We start from the raw sequence: 21447 nt of genomic DNA, 5'->3' as shown, positions 1-21447 counted from the left end.
CAATCCAGTGATTGATATCATGAGCATCGATCTACGCAATTGGGATGGATGACATGTATCAACCAATTTAGCGAGCCTGACCACCCGATCCCGTTAGTCGCCTTTTAAGACAAGCATAGTCGCCTTTTACGGCAAGTATGGGTTGCTGAAGACCTATTCTACCCCGGAATCTTCATGGGTCCATAAAAACTAAGGTCATCTTGACGGATAACCTTCAGTGGAAGTTTACCAACAATGGGTTTGTGTGTTGCTTGTTCAAAAGTCAGGAATATTCCGGCTATATGACGTCGATTCTGGCCCAGACAATCCAGTGACTCATCCACGCCATCAGGGTACGAAACAATATGTACAAACAGTGTTTAAAAAACCTGCTTGCCCGACAGTCCGTGACAGTCAATTTTGCTGACGGATGGTCACTTTTGAAAAGTTGCAGGCCTAATTGTCAAGCTATTATTGTATTCCCTTAATTACCTAAGTACCGTAATCGACGTAATAAGCGCCAAGCTCTAATAAGCGTCCACAGCGTTATTTGCTAATATATTGGCTAGTGAACAATCCCAGTTAGCACCCTATCATTGATCAATGTATACAAGACTTATTTATTCGTGTATAATACACACTCGTTTGTTATATGCACCCTCAATTATAGGCAATTTATTTCTGGAAAATATATCTATCGGTTATAATACACACAGATTCTTCTTTCATAACATTTCAGGCTGTCAGCATAAACCACAACTTTTTGAGAGCGCCCAAAGCGCTTATTACGTCGAATACAGTATTCTCATTTTAATATGATGTAAGAGGTAAATTAACTGAATACATTAAAAACATTAAATTTAAATGAGTTGAAGTTACTAAGTTGACAATTCACCCGTTTATTGTTATTTTCTGAGAGACCGCCTCGTGGTCTAGTGGTAGAGCGTCCGCCCGGAGAACAGAAGGTCCGGGGTTCGATCCCCGGCTGCGTCATACCAAAAGATGTTAACAGATGGTACTTGTTGTTACCCTGTCTGGCGCTCGGCATTAAGGGGCTAAAACAAGGACTGGTCAGCTCGGAGTCAGTATACTGTGTCTGAGTGGGGTATTCATGTTAAACTGCGGTATGGTATCTCAGTGAGCTAGCACTATAAATCGGCATCAGTCCGGACTGGTACAAGCAGCCACACAAACACACACACGTACATGCACGTCGCTATATAAGTGCAATAATCTTGGACGCGATGTTAAACCCCATTTCACCTCACCTCACCTCACCTATTTTCTGAGAACTAACATTCAACAGTACTGTTCTCATTTAGAAAGTGGTTAAATGTAACAAATGTTATATTTGGGACCACACTCTCTTTGTAAAGATTCTAGTACTTTGGAGTTTAGTCCCATCTGGGACTTGACCTACAGAGAGCAGAGCTCCAGATAAGCTGCGTATCTGCGTGAAATACGCATCAGAAATGCAGAAATACGCAGTAAAATATAATCCAAGCGTATCAAATACGCAACGAACATTACAGATACGCTACAAAAATAAAATTTGTGCGTATCATCAAAATATTGTGAAGTAACCCTGCGTATTCGATTAGCAAATCAGCATCTTATTTTGAAATTATAAACGGGCACTCCGTCAACCTTGCCAAACTCCACGATGACAGTTACATCATGATCATTTGCCATCACACTTTCGTGTGGAAGTATCGTGGTATTTTTGAGTCCTATAAAGCTCTCAAACCCACACGACACCAGTTTGCAGGGACTAGATGAATAGTGTTTTTAAATATTTAACTTAAATACCCACATGTGTAAAAAAAACTAGTGGGTAACAGAAATTTGAATACGCAGATAGAATTACTGATACCCAATGATTTTAAAATGCATGGGTAAAATACCCACAACACCAAAAGCTTATCTGGAGCTCTGAGAGAGGGAGTGAGTTCAGATTGTAAGTGACAGATTGTCCTGCATCTGCTACACAATGTAGTGCAACAGATTGAGAGCACACTTTCACAAAACACGTCAGCAGAACATTACAATCTCCACTATAGAATTAAAGTTTTTCTAGTACATAATATATCATTAGATTTTCATCCCTGGTGCCTCAAGAAATATTGTCCTAAAACTTTGAGTCTCTGAAAATACAGTAAAATATGTTTATAACGAACACACTTGTAACGAACTGATCAATGTAACAAACTTATTTTTAGTCCTGTCCATATATATGCTGTATATATATGCTAATAACGAACTACCGTTAAATCAAATTAGTGCTCCCTTGGAGTTTGTTTTAACCGTAGTTGACTGTATACAATTTTGATAGAAACAAACAACTACATTTAATCTGAAAAGGAGCCCCAGATAAATGAGAACCTGTGGAAAATGTAGACTTGCTTCATTTTAGAAATGGCTTTACAGTTGGGCTGGGCAGATGGGAAAAATATTGTTCCTCTCATCAACCAAGTCAGCGAGCCTGACCACCCGATCCCGTTAGTCACCTCTTACGATATAGTTATAGCATAGTTGTCTTTTACGGCAAGCATGGGTTGCTGAAGACCTGTTCTACTCCAGGGTGCCGTTGTACAAAACAACCTTAGCACTACGACTGTCGTAAGTCTATGTTAAGGTATGGGATCTATGATCACCTTAGCGCTAAGATCACTTTGTGCAACGGCACCCAGATCTTCACGGGTCTATAGGTTTGTTGCACTTGGGGAACTCCATACCTATTTTGTTCAAAAGCGGATGAGAGTCTAATGATTAATTCATTGTGGCTCTTAGAACAACCATTTATGTTCCACAAATAGATTAGCTGGAATTAAATGACTTATTACATGTACAAAATCAATCAATAACTACAAGAAACCCTGTTTAAAACTCAGCCGCCAGGTTGTATAATTAATGAAAATAGTTTGTTGTAAGATGGCCATCTGAGTCTCTGCAGCCAGACTCCATGTAAACATCTGATTCCCACCAGGGGGCACTAACTGTGTGACACAGCCATTGAAAAATCATTAGCAACAGTGAGAATATGGAAGACAGCAGGTACCGTATCCGACGTAATAAGCGCCCCCGCTGTAATAAGCGCCCATGGCGATATTTGCTAATATATTGGCTAGTGAACAATCCCAATTAGCACCCCTTCTGATTGATCAATGCAGGGGTACGGAAAATTTAAAATCCCAATCGGACATTTGCATTTAGGCCACGCCCCCTTCAAATAGCGTATTTTAGTACGACTTTTCACACACATTACAAGTTTACGTATTCATAATATGATGAATTATGAATTTTTTCAATTTAAATTGTTTAATTCACCGGACAATTAATAACAAATAATATCATTTTAGATTTACATGGAAAACATACGTTTGTTTCTGTTATAATAACGATCTATTAACGTAGTGAACGGTCTAATTAATATTCATGAGTTATATTCATATGAGTCTGCTCAAGTGTACGCGTTGTAACATTTGGATCGAGACTATTATCCCATATTTGGTTATCACGTGAACTCACAGGAAAAGGTTTTTATTAAACTAAAGATTTTTTTTAAAAAAGACAGATAATTTAATCACAAATACTAAAATATCGTTGATAGCAATAGTTATTTGAATACTTTTTTTCATCTGTACTTAATTATTGACTATAAAAAAATTGGATATCGATCGTCCGAGAAAGCAAAATGGCGGTCAATCAAGATTCAATATACGACTAACTACTGAAAAAAATAAAATCTGCAAATCCTCATTGTATGTCAACCAAGTGAAAGCCGTTAGCCACGACTTACAAAATGATCGTCCAGACTTTGAGGGTTTGGCAGATTCGCTCGACTGATCTGCATCGGTCGACTGGCTGTCGTCACGCTTTCGCTTCTTGTCTGAGGTTACGTATCGTAGCATTGTGAGGATAATGAGGTACATCGATGATGCAAGGTATTAATGTACAGTTGTAAACACCTTTCACTCAAATTAACATGATGTTCTCAGTAATTAATCCTTGATTAATCAGTGTCAACTCAGTTTATTGCCTATTACAGTGGTTGACCGATTGGACTATCATGTAGGTACGATGTATTTACAGCAATCAAAACAAACAAAGCTTGTCAGTGTAGTTAATCTTCATTGTGTTGCAACTGCAGACAGAAACTGCTCAGTCCTAACTGTTGATCATGTCCGGTCAAAATTTAAGAATGTCCGGACAATACTTTTAAAATGTCCGGTAAGCAATATTTTAAAACGGACATTTGAGATTCCCAATCGGACATGTCCGGCGCATGTGACGGTTTCCGGACCCCTGGATCAATGTACACAAGACTTATTTATTCGTGTATAATACGTTGACGTGTGTTATATGCACTCTTAACTTTTGGGAATTTAATTCTGTACAAATATAACTGTCGTACATAAACACTTCAGGCTGTCAGCTTAAACCACGAAATTTATCTTTCAACTCTGTTTTTTTTCACCAAAATAATATTCTAATAAGAGCCCCCTTTTCCTAATTTTGAGAGCGCCCTGGGCGCTTATTACGTCGAATACGGTAATCATACATAGAAATTTATCAGGGATGGAAGTTAAAGCTCGTCTGTAGGCCCAGGGGGCACGGGTGGCCCAGTCGTCTAAGACGCCGCAATTCGCTGTGCAGAGTTGCGTCCCTTGGGCACGCCAGACACCTATGATTGTGGGTTCGAATCCCAGTTCACCCCGATTATGTTTCTAGGTTTGTCAGCACCATACCAGTGCGCATGGGTTTCACCGAAGTGGTAAACGTCTGAGACATGCACACTTTGGGCTTTCCTCCCACATTAAGCTGACACGTCGCGATATAACTGGAATACTGTTAAAAGCGGGGTTAAACCCAACTCACTCACTCTTCAGCCCCAAGGTTAGTAGAATTTACTTTAGGCTTATAAAATTATGTTTCTACTTGCCTGTAGTGCCTGTAAGTAGGTCGTACTCTTGATTCCCCCTGTCAAATCGTCATGCAGACTGGACATTCAACACAACTTTCAAGTCTTTAAAGATTAAAATTTGAAAGTCTTCTTACTTTATATTTAGACCTGTGAAGATCCGGGGTAGAATAGGGCCTTTAGCAACCCATGCTTGCCGTAAAATGCAACTATGCTTGCCGTAAGAGGCGACTAAAAGGGATCGAGTGGTCAGGCTCGCTGACTTGGTTGATGCATGTCATCGTATGCCCATAATGTGGATCGATGCTCATGAGGTCAATCACTGGATTGTCTGGTCCAGACTCAATTATTTACAGACCGCTGTCATATAGTTGGAATATTGCTGAGTGTGGTGTTAAAAAACAAACAAACAAACTTTATAAGTACTAGAAGAATTTTGCAGGTTTAGGAGAAAAAATAGCTCCAGACAAGATGCACAAAATAAATCACCATTATCCAAATAATTTTTAATACAGCCCACAAGACAAATGTCTGAAGGAGCAGAGCGACAACACTGTGTGTAACTAGCAGGGTTAGAAATTGGCACTAGTCCTATAGTCCTTGCCAAACTGCCCAATAGTAAAGGCATCCTAAGGTCTAGTAGAATTTTGACATTTTTAAAGGTTTTGCTATATGCTATCATTATAAGGACTAGTGGACTGAAACTGTTAGTTTCTACCGCTGAGTACCCAAATGGCCTTTCCAGTTTGGGTGCCTACATTTCTTAACCATGTTAACAGATCTTTATGACTGTGTATTTTCCAGTCTACTGACGTATGAACCGAAAAACCAATGTTCAAATCTAGGGGTCACTGAACATACGTACTAGGGCTGCAACTAGGGCTGGGACGAGTCCAAATTGACTACCTGGGTACCCACATCGCTATTACTGACCCTACCCGGATACCCACTACAGGGCTCAAGAGTTTGGTACAAAATGTCCGATTGGAAATAGTTTGAGTGTAGCCCTGGTATAATGTATTTAAATATACCGGGTATGTATAAAACGATCTGGTCATGCATACACTGAAGTTGACTGAAGTGTTATTTTTATTCAAACCTATAAAGGTCAGAAGCAATGGTGCTTAGTCAGAAAGAAATGCGAACATTAGTGACTTTTAGTGTAACCATGGAAGTTCTGGATATGTTTTTATGATTAAACAATATATCACATGACTAACCACGGGTCCGGGTAGTCCTGTGGGTACCCGGGTCCTACTCAGTACCCATCCGACCCGAGTATATAATACACACAGATTCTTCTTTTATATCTTTTCAGGCTGTCAGCATAATCCATAAAATTTATAATCTTCCAACTCTGTTTCTTATCTCACCAAAATTATATTCTAATATGAGACCCTATTTTTAATTTTGAGCGCGCCCTTGTCGCTTATAACGTTGAATACGGTATTAGTTATATACATTAATACATTGTAACATGAATTAGAACATTTTCCAAATTAGGAAGTCTGAAGATATTTCGAAGATGTTGTCTCACCCAACTGTAAAGTTTTCATTAACACTTTCACTGCCTCAAGTGATCCATCAGTCAGAGGGATTAACCCTTCATTTGCTGACATCCTGGTACATATGCCAGTCAGACTCCCACAAGCACCTCCCACCAGATGCCAAGCTTCATTAGCATCTATTGTCCAATAATTCCCAGCCTCCTAATATTCAGTGATCATGTCACCATGGCAACTGACAATGTACAGATTAATCACTGACCTCTGACCTTTGACCTAACATGTGCTCAGGTTGAATACCAATGAACTTGACATCTTATCAAGGTCGGGATAAGTGCTGTTATGTAAGGATGTCTGTCATGTCTATAAGGATGATATAAGGATGATATAAGAGGATATCAATTAACATTATCTCTCCTAAGCCTGCTAACTACCGGTAATACACAAACCTTTAAAGCCTTGGCGTCTTTTTATTCAAAACACTCCTTTTAGCCTTCTAGGCCCTCAATAACCAACACAAATAAATCACCACTAATCTAAAAACGAAAAAATTAACAAAACAAAAACAAACCATATACCCCCCTCTCCCTCAGTCCCTCCAACTCCCCAAAATTAAAAATTAAAAATTCTTTAAAATTTAAATCATCAATGCTACAATGAAACAGTAGAAGTACAGAGAACAATGTGTCGTAAGTGCTATGGATATAGGGATTTAATTTGGATTTTTAACTAAGTGCAACTTGCACATACATTGGGAAAAAAATCGTTATTTTCTTCAAAATTGGGATTTTTTTAAAAGAATTTGAGTCGTTTTATGCTTGTTAGTCTTGCCCACGTATGATATTCTAGATATCTCAGGGATTTACACTTACTCAGAGGCAGATATTCAGCCCCAAGTCTACAACAAATGTCAATAAAAATTCCTAATTTGGAAAATTTTCCAATTCATGTTACAATGTATTAATGTATATAACTAATACCGTATTTGATGTTATAAGCGCCCAGGGCGCTCTCAAAATTAGAAATAGGGCTCTTTTTAGAATATAATTTTGGTGAGATAAAAAACAGAGTTGGAAGATTATTAAAGTTATGGTTTATGCTGACAGCCTGAAATGATATAAAAGAAGAATCTGTGAGTATTATACACGATAGATATATCTTCGAGGATTTAATTGCCCATAATTAATACGAGTGCATATTGTACGCGAATAAATAAGTCTTGTGTACATTGATTAATTGGAAGGGGTGCTAACTAGGATTGTTCACTAGCCAATATATTAGCAAATATCGCCGTGGGCGCTTATTACATCGAATATGGTAACTAATTTTATGGCTTTGGGGAAGTAACCTGTATTTAATTATTACAAGACCAATAAATTTAAGAAAATATGAAGATTGGTCAACCTGGAGTGTGAATGAGTTGGATTTAACGCCGCTTTTAACAGTATTCCAGTTACATCACGGCGTGTCAGCTTAATGTGGGAGGAAAGCCCGAAGGGATGCAGGTCTCGGACGTTTACCACTTCGGTGAAACCCACGAGCACGGGTATGGTGCTGACAAAACTAGATACATAATCGGGGCGAACCGGAATTCAAACCCACAATCATAGGTTGCGGGCGTGCCCAAGGGACGCAACTGTGCACAGCGAATGGCGGCGCCTTAGACGACACAGCCACCCGTGCCCCTGGTCAACTTGGCACCCTACTTTGAATATTGTAGTATCTGCAATTGCATTTGGGAAGCAGGAAGTGTACATATCCTTACAAAGTGTCAAGTCAATCAGAGGTTTCAAATCACAATAACCACCTCTGATTTGACATCTGCATCACTAATATTCATAAACAGGTTAATCCCCCACATCATGCTGAGCAAGACCTCATACAGGATTTTGCATGTCTGTAATCAATTAGACAATCTGCCACTGAGACCTGCCATAGATCAAAGTCCGGGATGGGTTAGTCTGACAGGTAATTAAGACAGGTCCTCCTCATAGCAATGGTGGTGCTCATCAGTCACTAGGCAGTCAGTAGGCAGAAAGATTTAGGACCTTTCATCAGAATGAATGGGTACCCGGAAGGAGTGAGTGAGTTGGGTTTTACGCCGCTTTTAACAGTATTCCAGTTGTATCGCGGCGTGTCAGCATAATGTGGGAGGAAAGCCCGAAGTGATGCAGGTCCCAGACGTTTACCACTTCGGTGAAACCCACGAGCATGGGTATGGTGCTGACAAACGTAGAAACATAATCGGGGCGAACTGGGATTCGAACCCACAATCATAGGTTTCTGGCGTGCCCAAGGGACGCAACTCTGCACAGCGAATGGCGGCGCCTTAGACGACTAGGCCACCGGTGCCCCTGGTCAACTTGGAACCCTACTTTGAATATTGTGGTATCTGCAATTGCATTTTGGAAGCAGGAAGTGTACATATCCTTACAAAGTGTCTCGTCAATCAGAGGTTTGAAATCACAATAACCACCTCTGATTAGAATAGCTGATTTGACATCTGCATCACTAATATTCATAAGCAAATTAATCCCCCACATCATGCTGAGCAAGACCTCATACAGGATTATGCATGTCTGTAATCAATTAGACAATCTGCCACTGAGACCTGCCATAGATCAAAGTCCGGGATGGGTTAGTCTGACAGGTAATTAAGACAGGTCCTCGTCATAGCAATGGTGGTGCTCATCAGTCACTAGGCAGTCAGTAGGCAGTAAGATTTAGGACCTTTCATCAGTATGAATGCGTACCCGGAAGGAGTGAGTGAGTTGGGTTTTACGCCGCTTTTAACAGTATTCCAGTTATATCATGGCGTGTCAGCTTAATGTGGGAGGGAAGCCCGAAGTGATGCAGGTCTCAGACGTTTACCACTTCGGTGAAACCCACGAGCACGGGTATGGTGCTGACAAACGTAGAAACATAATCGGGGCGAACTGGGATTCGAACCCACAATCATAGGTTTCTGGCGTGCACAAGGGACGCAACTCTGCACAGCGAATCGCGGCACCTTAGACGATCCATTAGGCAAGTGACTTTGTTAAAAATATGCCTCTATTCACCCAGCAGTCAAAGGGTACGCGGTGGGATGACAAGATAATGTGATCACCAGTCAGTATTCAGAAAGATTTAGGACAGTTATACTTAGGACCTTACATCAGTATGAATGGGTACCCGGAAGGATGAGCTAAATATGTGACTAAACCTTCCAGCACCTCACAGGTAGCCTGAGATGTATACTCTCCAGGGAGCTGAGAATGAAAATGGAATGCACACTGATCAATTAGCAAGAAACTTTGTTTGAAATGTGCCTCCGTTCAACCAGCAGTAAATGGGTACCCGTCAGGATGACATGATGTGATTAACCTTCCAGCACCTCACAGGCAGCCTGGGTTGTATACTCTCCAGGGAGCTGAGAATGAAAATGGAACACACACTGATCAATTAGCAAGAAACTTTGTTTGAAATGTGCCTCCGTTCAACCAGCAGTAAATGGGTACCCTGTAGGATGACATGATGTGATTAACCTTCCAGCACCTCACAGGCAGCTTGGGTTGTATACTCCCTAGGGAGTTGAGAATGAAATCGAGAGCACACTGATCCGTTGACTAGGGTAATAATAACGTAGCGACATGTGCATTCACTTGGTGAGTTCATCTGGTGCATTGATAATGGACTTATTAATATATCACACCACCCTAACAATGTCAGTGCACTCAAAATCAATGCAAGCATTTCAGCATTCAGCCTGACTTTTGTATAATAAAAGATCCTGGGTAGAAAAGGTCTCTAGCAACCAATGCTTGTTGTAAAAGGCGACTATGCTTGTCATAAGAGGCGACTAACGGGATCGGGTGGTCAGGCTCGCTGACTTGGTTGATGCATGTCATCGATCCCAATTGCGTGGATCGATGCTCATGATGTCAATAACTGGATTTTCTGGTCCAGACTCAATTATTTACAGACCGCCATCATATAGCTGGAATATTTCTGAGTGCGCCGTTAAACAACAAACCAACTAAACAAACAATATCGAAAAAATACATTACATAAATAAGTTTTACATACATTATTTTTGTTGAAATGTTTAATCTGCGTACCAAATACAATCTTATTTTCATCCTGCCTACCACACTGCTGAGTCCCAAATACCCTCTAAAACCCTAATCCTGCAGACCTTTCTTTGTGGACAACCACTTTCACCACTGGGAAGATGGCAAGGCTGTAGCTGAACATTATTGCAGACTAGTGAAAATACAAATCAGTTTCTAGCCCTGACCTCAGCAGCTTCATCACGGAGCTGATTCAGGAATCATCTAGACAGCCAGGCGAGATGTTACTCTACGACTTTCACCATGCACTGGGTAGATGGCAACGCTGTAGCTGAACATTATTGCAGACTAGTGAAAATACAAATCAGTTTCTAGCCCTCCTCAGCAGCTTCATCACAGAGCTGATTCAGGAATCATCTAGACAGCCAGGCGAGATGTAACTCTCGAGGATATTACCTTCACAGTTTTTAGGAAAACAAGTCAGACAAATTATCATCTTTCGTCACGGAGAGGAAATTATTTTTTCTTCTCATAATCAGAAAGTCTTTAATATTTTACTGTTCCCAAACCATTTAATGATTCTCTAAAGGCCACAATAACTTGTTTATTAGATATTAATCAAATTTGTTCAAAATTACAACGCCGTAGGCATTCAATATTTTATATTTTCGCTTTTTTTTTTTAAATTCAAGGCAAGCACAATAACAGTGATACCTGAATGTTAGTTAGGATGTGCAGGGTTCACTCAAGGAATTCTCTGAGATGGGCCCTTTATGTGAAAATTTCAACTATTTCACTTGTCCATGCAGCACAATGTTAAAATGCCCTATTGTATTTGAAAATGTGGGCCTTTTTTCAAATTTGGGGGCTAAAAGCACAAGGCAGCACTCTAGAATTATCCCTGTGTAATTTATCAAGTAAATAATGAAGGGTGCTTAGGTCAGTTTTGGTGCAAGTGTAGGTAGCGTTAGAAATTGGCACTAGTCCTGTAGTCCTTCCCTAGCTTCCCAATAGTTAAGGTATCCTAAGGACTAGTAGAATTTTGCCATTTTTAAGGGTTTTGCTATATGTTATCATTATAAGGACTAGTGGACTAAAAATGTTAGTTTCTACCCCTGATAGGGTGTTAAGGTCTACGCCATTGCGTTGATGCAGTACTTTGGTGAAGTTTGTTTGTCTTCTTCTGCTTTGGGGTCAGAGTTTAGAGTTCAACAGCCTCTGGGTGTATTTCGTGTATCTAGTTAAACGAGGGACACAGAGGTGACTGCCCTTTGTGACAACGAAAGATTGAATGCTTGGCAGGTAGTTATTTATAAATCTGGTTTATGAACTCTAGGAAATATTTGAACATAAATGCTGTTGGTAGCATTTATCATACACACACGCATGTGTAGACATAGTATTTATACACACATGCATGTGTAGACACATCACTCACACACACATGCATGTGTAGACACATCACTCACACACACATGCATGTGTAGACACATCACTCACACACACACATGCATGTGTAGACATCACTCACACACACATGCATGTGTAGACACATCACTCACACACACACATGCATGTGAAGACACAGCACTCACACACACATGCATGTGTAGACACATCACTCACACACACATGCATGTGTACAAATCACTCACACACATGCATGTGTAGACACATCACTCACACACATGCATGTGTAGACACAGCACTCACACACACATGCATGTGTAGACACAGCACTCACACACATGCATGTGTAGACACATCACTCACACACATGCATGTGTAGACACAACACTCACACATACATGCATGTGTAGACACAACACTCACACATACATGCATGTGTAGACACATCACTCACACACACGCATGTGTAGACACATCACTCACACACATGCATGTGTAGACACATCACTCACACACACATGCATGTGTAGACACAGCACTCACACACATGCATGTGTAGACACATCACTCACACACACATGCATGTGTAGACACATCACTCACACACACATGCATGTGTAGACACATCACACACACACACACGCATGTGTAGACACAGCACTCACACACACATGCATGTGTAGACACATCACTCACACACATGCATGTGTAGACACATCACTCACACACACATGCATGTGTAGACACAGCACTCACACACACATGCATGTGTAGACACATCACTCACACACACGCATGTGTAGACACATCACACACACACACACATGCATGTGAAGACACAGCACTCACACACACACGCATGTGTAGACACACCACACACACACACATGCATGTGTAGACACATCACACACACACATGCATGTGTAGACACAACACTCACACACATGCATGTGTAGACACAACACTCACACACACACATGCATGTGTAGACACATCACTCACACACACACATGCATGTGTATACACATCACTCACACACACACATGCATGTGTAGACACAGCACTCACACACATGCATGTGTAGACATCACTCACACACACATGCATGTGTAGACACAGCACTCACACACACATGCATGTGTAGACGTCACTCACACACATGCATGTGTAGACATCACTCACACACATGCATGTGTAGACACAGCACTCACACACATGCATGTGTAGACATCACTCACACACACATGCATGTGTAGACACATCACACACACACACATGCATGTGTAGACACATCACTCACACACACACATGCATGTGTAGACACAGCACTCACACACATGCATGTGTAGACACATCACTCACACACATGCATGTGTAGACACAGCACTCACACACACACACATGTATAGATACAGCACTCACACACATGCATGTGTAGACAGAGCACTCACACACATGCATGTGTAAACACAGCACTCACACACACATGCATGTGTAGACACATCACTCACACACACATGCATGTGTAGACAGTTTGGTTCCCCTCCAAGGCGGGTTACATAGTATTTTATCAAGATTACGTGAACTAATCAGATCTCATTATTCTGACATTGAGGTATGATAATGGTTTTTGCAATGGGGGAAAAAACACTATGTCGTGTAAAACTTCAGTTTATTAAAAATGCTACTAAACTTTGAGAGCCATGCGTAACGTGTGCTATAACTGAGTTAACGCTATACTGAAGGCTACAGCAGCGAGGAAACACTGTGTCACAGTCTGAGCTATATAATATGATACACATCGCCATCTGACCTACTTACATATCACCATCTGATCTATTTTTAATATAATATCACCAGCTGACCTATATTTAAAAAATAAATGACTTCTGGTGATTGTTTTTTTGTAGAATAAAACACAGCAGGGAGAATAAACCATGCAGTGGTTTATTCTTCCTGCAGTGTTTTATTGTATGATAAACGACGGCCACAAGTCGTATATTTCTTATATGAGATAAACATTATTAATAACCTCCCTTAGGATGATAATAAAACTTAAAAGCTTTAAAAATATTTACTCATAATTAAATGATAGATCCCTGAATACAATCCGACCTGGGCATTGTCAGACAAGTCCATTTTATGAACAGGGGGGTTAAGAATGATATTTCCTGAATATTCTCACTGCGATTATCTGTACCTTTTCTCCCTTACCGATATCTTGCCTACTTTTGGATGAAATCGTTCAACCACTGTGTTCATAAGCTGTATCGTGACTAGAACAAGCTATATGTCAACAATAGTTTAATTTGACTAGACAATCAAGTGATTGACATCATGAGCATCAATCCACGCAATTAGGACACAATGACATCCATCACCACGTCAATCAGCGAGCCTATGCCGTTAGTCCGCCGCCTCCGTGGTCTAGTGGTAGAGCGTCCGCCCGGAGAGCGGAGGGTCCGGGGTTCAATCCCAGGTCGCGTCATTCCAAAAGACTTTAAAACATGGCACTTGTTGTTACCCTGTCTGACGCTCGACATTAAGGGGCTAAAACAAGGACTGGTCGGCTTGGAGTCAGTATACTGTGTCTGAGTGGGGTATTCATGTTAAACTGCGGCATGGTATATCAGAGGGCTAGCACTATAAATCGGCATCATTCCCGACTAGTACAAGCAGCCACACACACACACACATGCATGTCGCTATATAAGTGCAATAATCTTAGACGCGACGTTAAACCCAATTTCACCTCACCTCAACCACATAACAAGATATATAACTATCTGACCTATCATATATCAGCAGCCCTCTTAATAGCGACTGACTGCATGGTCACAAATGCAATTATGAACATAAATATTGGCACCCATATTTTAAGTTCATCACCGATTTGGCTGCGCAATTATTGCCATCTTTACCATAGAATTACCTGATGGAAGTTTTTGCAAGACCGACTTGAGAAAACGGCAAATCTCATTAAAATCAGATCTTAGTTTTCGCTACCGCCAAACAAAGATCTGAGGACATCCCATTACGAGTCACGTTAGAATGACCTCTCGTGAACTTTGACCGATCAATGAAACGACTGACAAGAAATCAACATTAGCCAATCAGAAGGTAGCTTTCTCGAACTTTATGACACTAGTTTCAAACTGGCGACTACGCTACGAAATATATTTTGACGTATTCTCGGTAAAAAAAATTAAAACTGATAAAAAGAACATTCTGGAATGGCTTACAGTTGGCTTAGAATGTATGGATATAATCATAAAACCCGTAACTGTCGTTCGGAATACCCTCTGTTAAATATATCGAGGTTGCATGATCAGAAAACACATTCCGTCTGTCACTTTCATGATATGGTAAGCGACACTCTGATTGGTTGGATGAAAGGTCATTCTGATGTGACCCTGGTGGGATGTCCTCAGATCTTTGTTTAGCGATAGCGAGAACTAAGATCAGATTTTAATGAGATCGAGAAAACGGCCTACCATTAGAATTCAGCACCAGACCCCCACTTTTGTAGGTCAAGGTCACGGCAAAACTCCAGTGGGGTCAGTAAGTTGTGTTGGCTCCTGAGAACACAATCATGGCTCCTGTTTTTTTTTATGCAGGAGCCAAATGGCTCCTTAGGAAAACAATTAACCAAGAGGGCTGATCTGACCTGATTTGTATCACCCTTGTATCACCTACGATACAGAAAGTCAAGATACATATCACAATATCAGACCTGTGACATGATGATAGGGTTAGAAATTAACACTAGCCTGCTAGCCCGAGGCTAGTACAAATTCATTGGGGCTAGTACAAATTTCCAAATTTCCCCATAGTTTTAACATTACAAAGGCATTTTATCTTTACCGGGGATGGTGAAACTTTTGAGTTTAGTTCTAACCCTGGATCATGATGATGATGATGATGATGATGATGATGATGATGTTGATATCACAAATTAGCATTTAAATAACTCCAAAACCGTTTGCGGTCAGGGAATGTAAGCATCTGACATCAAATTTCATGTTTCCATCTCAGTTCCTGCATATAGACATGGGAGAGTACCAGATGGCTTGGACATGCAGTAAATGTGATGATACCTGCAATAATAACAGCTGCCAAAGTGAAGGATGTTTTATGCCAGTCAGCACTAACCCAGCTACATCGAGCCTGCCGGTAAAAGATCAAGTCTGGGTCAGGCCGACCAGTGGTCGATAGCATGAGCATCAATCCACGTAATGGAGCTACAGTGAGACACACTTCATAACTACCTGGATCATCTTCACTGGAACTGTCTGGGCCAAACACTGTTGAGTCTACTCGCCCAAACATGTCTCAAAACCTTGTTTTCAGTAGGGACTACAGTGATTTTTGACACAAAAAGCTCTATATGGGTTTGTTTGTTTGACGCCAGCTATTCCAGCTATATGGCGGCGGTCTGTAAATAATCGAGTCTGGACCAGACTATCCAGACTGACTTCACGAGCATCAATCCACTCAATTGGGTTACGATGACATGCATCAACCAAGTCAGCGAGCCTGACCACCCGATCCTGTTCATCGCTGCTTTTAACAGTATTCCAGTAATATCACTGCGTGTCAGCTTAATGTGGGAGGAAAGCCCGAAGTGATGCAAGTCTCTGACTTTTACCACTTCGGTGAAACCCACGAGCATGGGTATGGTGCTGACAAACCTAGAAACATAATCGGGGCGAACCGGAATTCGAACCCACAATCATAGGTTTCTGGCGTGCCCAAGGGACACAACTCTGCACCTGAAATCGCGGCGCCCTAGACGACTGGGCCACCTGTGCCCCCTTTATCATAGGAATATTATCAATAATGGTGTCTTTAGTTGTCGTATACAGCATACAGTGTCATATTAGATTAGCAGAAATTTTTGGGCAAGGCGTGTCCAACAATGATTAGCAAATCAGCAACTTATTTTGAAATTATAAACGGGCAATCCGTCAACCTTGCCAAACTCCACGATGACAGTTACATCATGATCATTTGCCATCACACTTTCTTGTGGAAGTATCGTGGTATTTTTTAGTCCTATAAAGCTCTCGAACCCACACGACACCAGTTTGCAGGGACTAGATGAATAGTGTTTTTAAATATTTAATTTAAATACCCACATGTGTAAAAACTAGTGGGTAACAGAAATTTGAATACCCAGATAGAATTACTGATACCCAATGATTTTAAAATGCATGGGTAAAATACCCACAACACCAAAAGCTTATCTGGAGCTCTGGGTACGTATTTCATCGACTAGTTACCATGGTTACCACGGTAGTACATAAATGTAATTACTTGTTTCATTACTATATATAATATTAATAATATTTATCTGATTTTTTCGCAAACCCGACTTGAAGCAATTTCAAATAGTGACTTGACTTAATAAACAAGGGATGCAACTCAACTCAACAGGAGACATTTCCTTGCCTCAATAGGGTGAAAATATGACATCATGGAAAAAGCCTGGAAATTCTTCCAGCCCTAGGGATGCCTTTATCATATTAACATTAGACAAACTCATTTTACTGACTCAGGCTAGTGGACTAGTGCCAAGTGGCATCCCTGTCAACATTTGGAACACTTTATTAACCAGTGTCCAAAATAATGCCTTCCCCAGGGCTGGGACGGGGAACTCGGGTACTCGGGTCGGGTGGTTCCTGAGTAGGACCTGGATACCCACAGGACTACCCGGACCCGTGGTTAGTCACGTGAAATATTGTTTAATGGCAAAAATTATCTAGAACTTCCATGGTTACACTATAAGAGACTAATGTTCGCATTTCTTTCTGACTATGCACCCATTCCTTCTGACTTTATATGCTTGAATAGAAATACAACATCAGTCAACTTCAGTGTTTGCATGACCAGATTGTTTTATATGAGTATCGAAATACATTTTGCCAGGGCTACAGTCAAACTATTCCCAATCGGACCTTTCTCTTGAGACCTACAGCGGGTACCCAGTAGGGTAGGGTAATAGGGTGGTGGGTACCCAGATAGTAAATTTTGACTCGTCCAAGCCCTAGCTTGCCCGCGGCTAGTAATATTTCTGTCGGGCTGCATGAAATTTTCCTTCACCTGCGCGACTGTCTGGCAGATAGTCTTAAACCAACTTACCTATTCAATTTTATCATAATTCCTCGTAGATTCTCAAGTAATTGTTTGCATTATTTCAAATGAATCAAGACATGATTTGTCTCATACTGTCGTCAGCAATCCATATTAACAGTTCATGAAAGGAAGTAACAACACATTCATTGGTCAATCTAGTCTTAATTTTACTTCTGCGGTTGGGTAGCCTAGTGGTTAAATCGTTCGATAGCACGCCGAAGACCTGGGATCCGTTCCCGACATGGGTACAATGTGTGAAGCCCATTTCTGGTGTCCTGCCATGATATTGCTGGAATATTGCTAAAAGCGGTGTAAAACCATACTCACTCAGTTAATTTTACTTCTTAGGGCCTTGAAAACACAGTACACAAGGATACGTTGAATTCAATATTGTCTGAACACAGGCAGGTATGTTTGAAGATGAGCAGGCAATATTTATAGGTCACCTGCCTGACTGTCTTGTTGGGTCATAAAATTATTTCAAACACTGGTATAAAGGATACTAGATTATTTTGAACATGAGCAGCGGTAGAAACTAACATTTTTGGTCCACTAGTCCTTATAATGATAACATGTAGCAAAACCCTTAAAAATGGCAAATATCCTTATGATACCTTAACTATTGGGCAGTTTGGCAAGGGCTATAGGACTAGTGCCAATTTCTAACCCTGCTGAGTAACAAAACATGAAAAACAAATAATAGAGCGTATGGCTGGTGGTGATGGTGGTGAAATGCATTTTGCGTTCAAGATTATTGCACAAGTCGTTTATATATAGATGTGCTTGCGGGTGTATTGTGAAATTCAATCAAATCAAAACAGCTTTACACAGTTGAAGCTATTCCAGGATTATTGTGACAACCTGTCTACAGCACTGTCATAATACTTGAACATGCCTGTAGAATACCATATTTCCTCTAATGGACACCATGGCATCTAATTTCGTGTAAACAGTTGACCTGGAATCTGTTACCTTACCAAATTACCAATTCTACAGCCATACAAAGGGTGCATTAGCCGGTTATTAATACTGTATTCGACGTAATAAGCGCCCAGGGCGCTCACAAAATTAGAAATAGGGGGCCCTTATTAGAATATTATTTTGGTGAAAAAAACAGTTGAAGATCAATTTTGTGGTTTATGCTGACAGCCTGAAATGTTTATGTACGACAGATATATTTTTCCAGAATTTAACTGCCAATAATAAAGGGTGCATATATCACACAAGTGCATATTATACACGAATAGGGGAAGGAAGCGGTGCGTATTATATGCGAAAAGGGGTCGGATGGGTTGCTAATTGGGATTGTTTACTAGCCATTATATTAGCAAATCTCGCATAGGCGCTTATTAGAGCGGGCGCTTATTACGTCGAACATGGTGAGTACAGCGTGTAATCAGTTGCCTACATGTTGTTAGTTAATGTGATTAAGATAATGATTGACCAGGGTCCACTTGCACAAAGAAATCTTAGCGCTAAGATGATCGTAACTCCCATACTTTAACATAGGCTGACGATAGTCTTAGCGCTAAGATCGCTTTGTGCAAGTGGACCCTGGTGTCTAACAAAATCCCTGCTTCTATTATTTCGACAGAGAGTATGACTTAGAAGGGTGGTATGTATTGTAAATCCTAGTCTAATACAAGGGGAAATACGGTATTATGACTTCATGATAGTAATGTTTACTTTAAGACTAAACTTCACAAGAGCTGCTTCATTGTAGCGAGGACAGTTTGAATAATGCTGACAGGATATCTGCATTAGACGAATTCATTTTCTCAAATTAAGCAAATCATAACTGCCATGACAATGATGATCACTGATCTCTGAATTCAACCATTTGAAATATAAGACTCAACCGATTATTTGCAAACTCTGATAGTCACACAGTTTGTTGACCCCACGATTCACACGTTCATGCTCCAATGAACTCACACAAAGAAGAAAAGTCAATCCTAGGTGACCGTGACAACAGCTGGTTTTTTTTGCAGTATATAAAAAACTCTAAACAAACGGGAATGAATCAATAATGAGAATTATCAAACAAGAACTATTTCCGGGACACATTTCAAGGGCATGAACATGTCACGATGTATAACGAACTGACCAGTTGACACACACACTTGTACTATGGTCACGGTTGACCAGACACAGCTGAGCACATATCACACATTGCTCAATTGGAAACGCCCTTAGTTTAGTTACTATGAATCCACAAAGGAATGTCTGACCTACTAGGGATTTGTTACAGGAAGACTGTTTCCTTCAGGAGAGAAACTGGTAGTTCAGTGGAGTACTTTCAGCCACGTATGTCTGCTAGCTAACATCGATCCTGTTTTGGCCATAACACTCTATATGTGTTCATTCGGGCGTCTGTCTTTGAGATCATATTTCATCATACTCGTCCGTTGTCAAAATAAAACCAGCATACCTAACAATCAATGATGATTTCAATCTTAATTCAAAATTATTCATATTTCACGAACAAAGGACCGAGTGACTGAACCGCCTCGCAATCAGCTGATTGCCAATGACAGGCGTATTATCCAGTCGGGTTGCTGGGTTTTAGAAAAAAACAAACCACTTGCTGGTTGTAAATCGTGCAGGTCACACACCACACGCTTCAAAAACAGTATTTAACTGGCGGTTGATCATCAAGGAGTAATATTTGATGATTTATTTCATAAAATATGTCTGGATTTCGTTTAGGGCAACAGCTGTGTCGAATATTTACCCCAAACCGACCAGACAGGATCGGACAAATGTAGGTACAATTTCCTCAAATTCACCTACCTCTCTCAGGCTTCATGTCGGTCAAACTGGCTTCAGACCGAGCGGAATAACTAGCCCAGATGTCCTACGGTCACATTGTGCCGTGTGTTTTGTTGCTAGATTCTCATTTTGAACTCGAAATCCAACTTTATCGAGTCGAGTCCATCGCTGTCAGGCCAGGTCTGTTTATGAATAATGTTGTGCCTATACGAGTCACGTGACAAGCTCGATACCTCATTCCAGATTTAAATAAAGCCTTATTGAATAGACAACATGCTTCAACATTTGTTATTTTAAATAATAACACTGTTCTCGTTAATGGTGTTTGCAAATTCGCATGATTTTCGTGAAATTTGAGCGAGCCACATCGCTTTAACTTTGACCTAACGGCCTTGACCCCTGGGTTGGTCCAGTGACCTTTCCAAGTTTACAATGCCCGAATGGGATTGAATGGGTGTTGCCTTTATCGCCCGAAACTCGAAGGAGTGTCGGTAATTCACATTTGTGATGCAGAATTATGCATCAACAGTAAATATACTTTATCTGCTGTTGTAGTCGGTTTTTGTATTTTTTTTGTCAGATGACAGGTGATTGGGGAGGTAACTCCAATCCAGTGTCCTTCTCGATTCTAAACGCTGTATGTACTGTATCCAAACAATATCTGTTCAAAACA

At 40.6% G+C, this 21447-nt stretch overlaps 1 protein-coding gene across 1 annotated transcript in view; it reads right to left on the bottom strand.

Annotated features, from left to right (window-relative positions):
- Positions 1 to 21132, bottom strand: part of LOC124142074 (protein FAM214A-like) — a 51313-nt gene extending 30181 nt beyond the window's left edge. Inside the window, exon 1 of the mRNA XM_046510339.2 lies at positions 20796 to 21132. Coding sequence (XP_046366295.2) covers positions 20796 to 20811 — 16 coding nt within the window. The 5' untranslated portion in view covers positions 20812 to 21132. The remainder of the gene's footprint in view (positions 1 to 20795) is intronic.
- Between the last annotated feature and the right edge of the window lie 315 nt (positions 21133 to 21447).

This window comes from Haliotis rufescens, unplaced genomic scaffold, assembly GCF_023055435.1.
Source record: "Haliotis rufescens isolate VD_foot unplaced genomic scaffold, xgHalRufe1.0.p SCAF_14, whole genome shotgun sequence".
Classification (NCBI taxonomy): Eukaryota; Metazoa; Mollusca; class Gastropoda; order Lepetellida; family Haliotidae; genus Haliotis; species Haliotis rufescens.
Note: the sequence above shows the minus strand (reverse complement) of the source record. Positions and strands in the feature narration are given on the sequence as shown.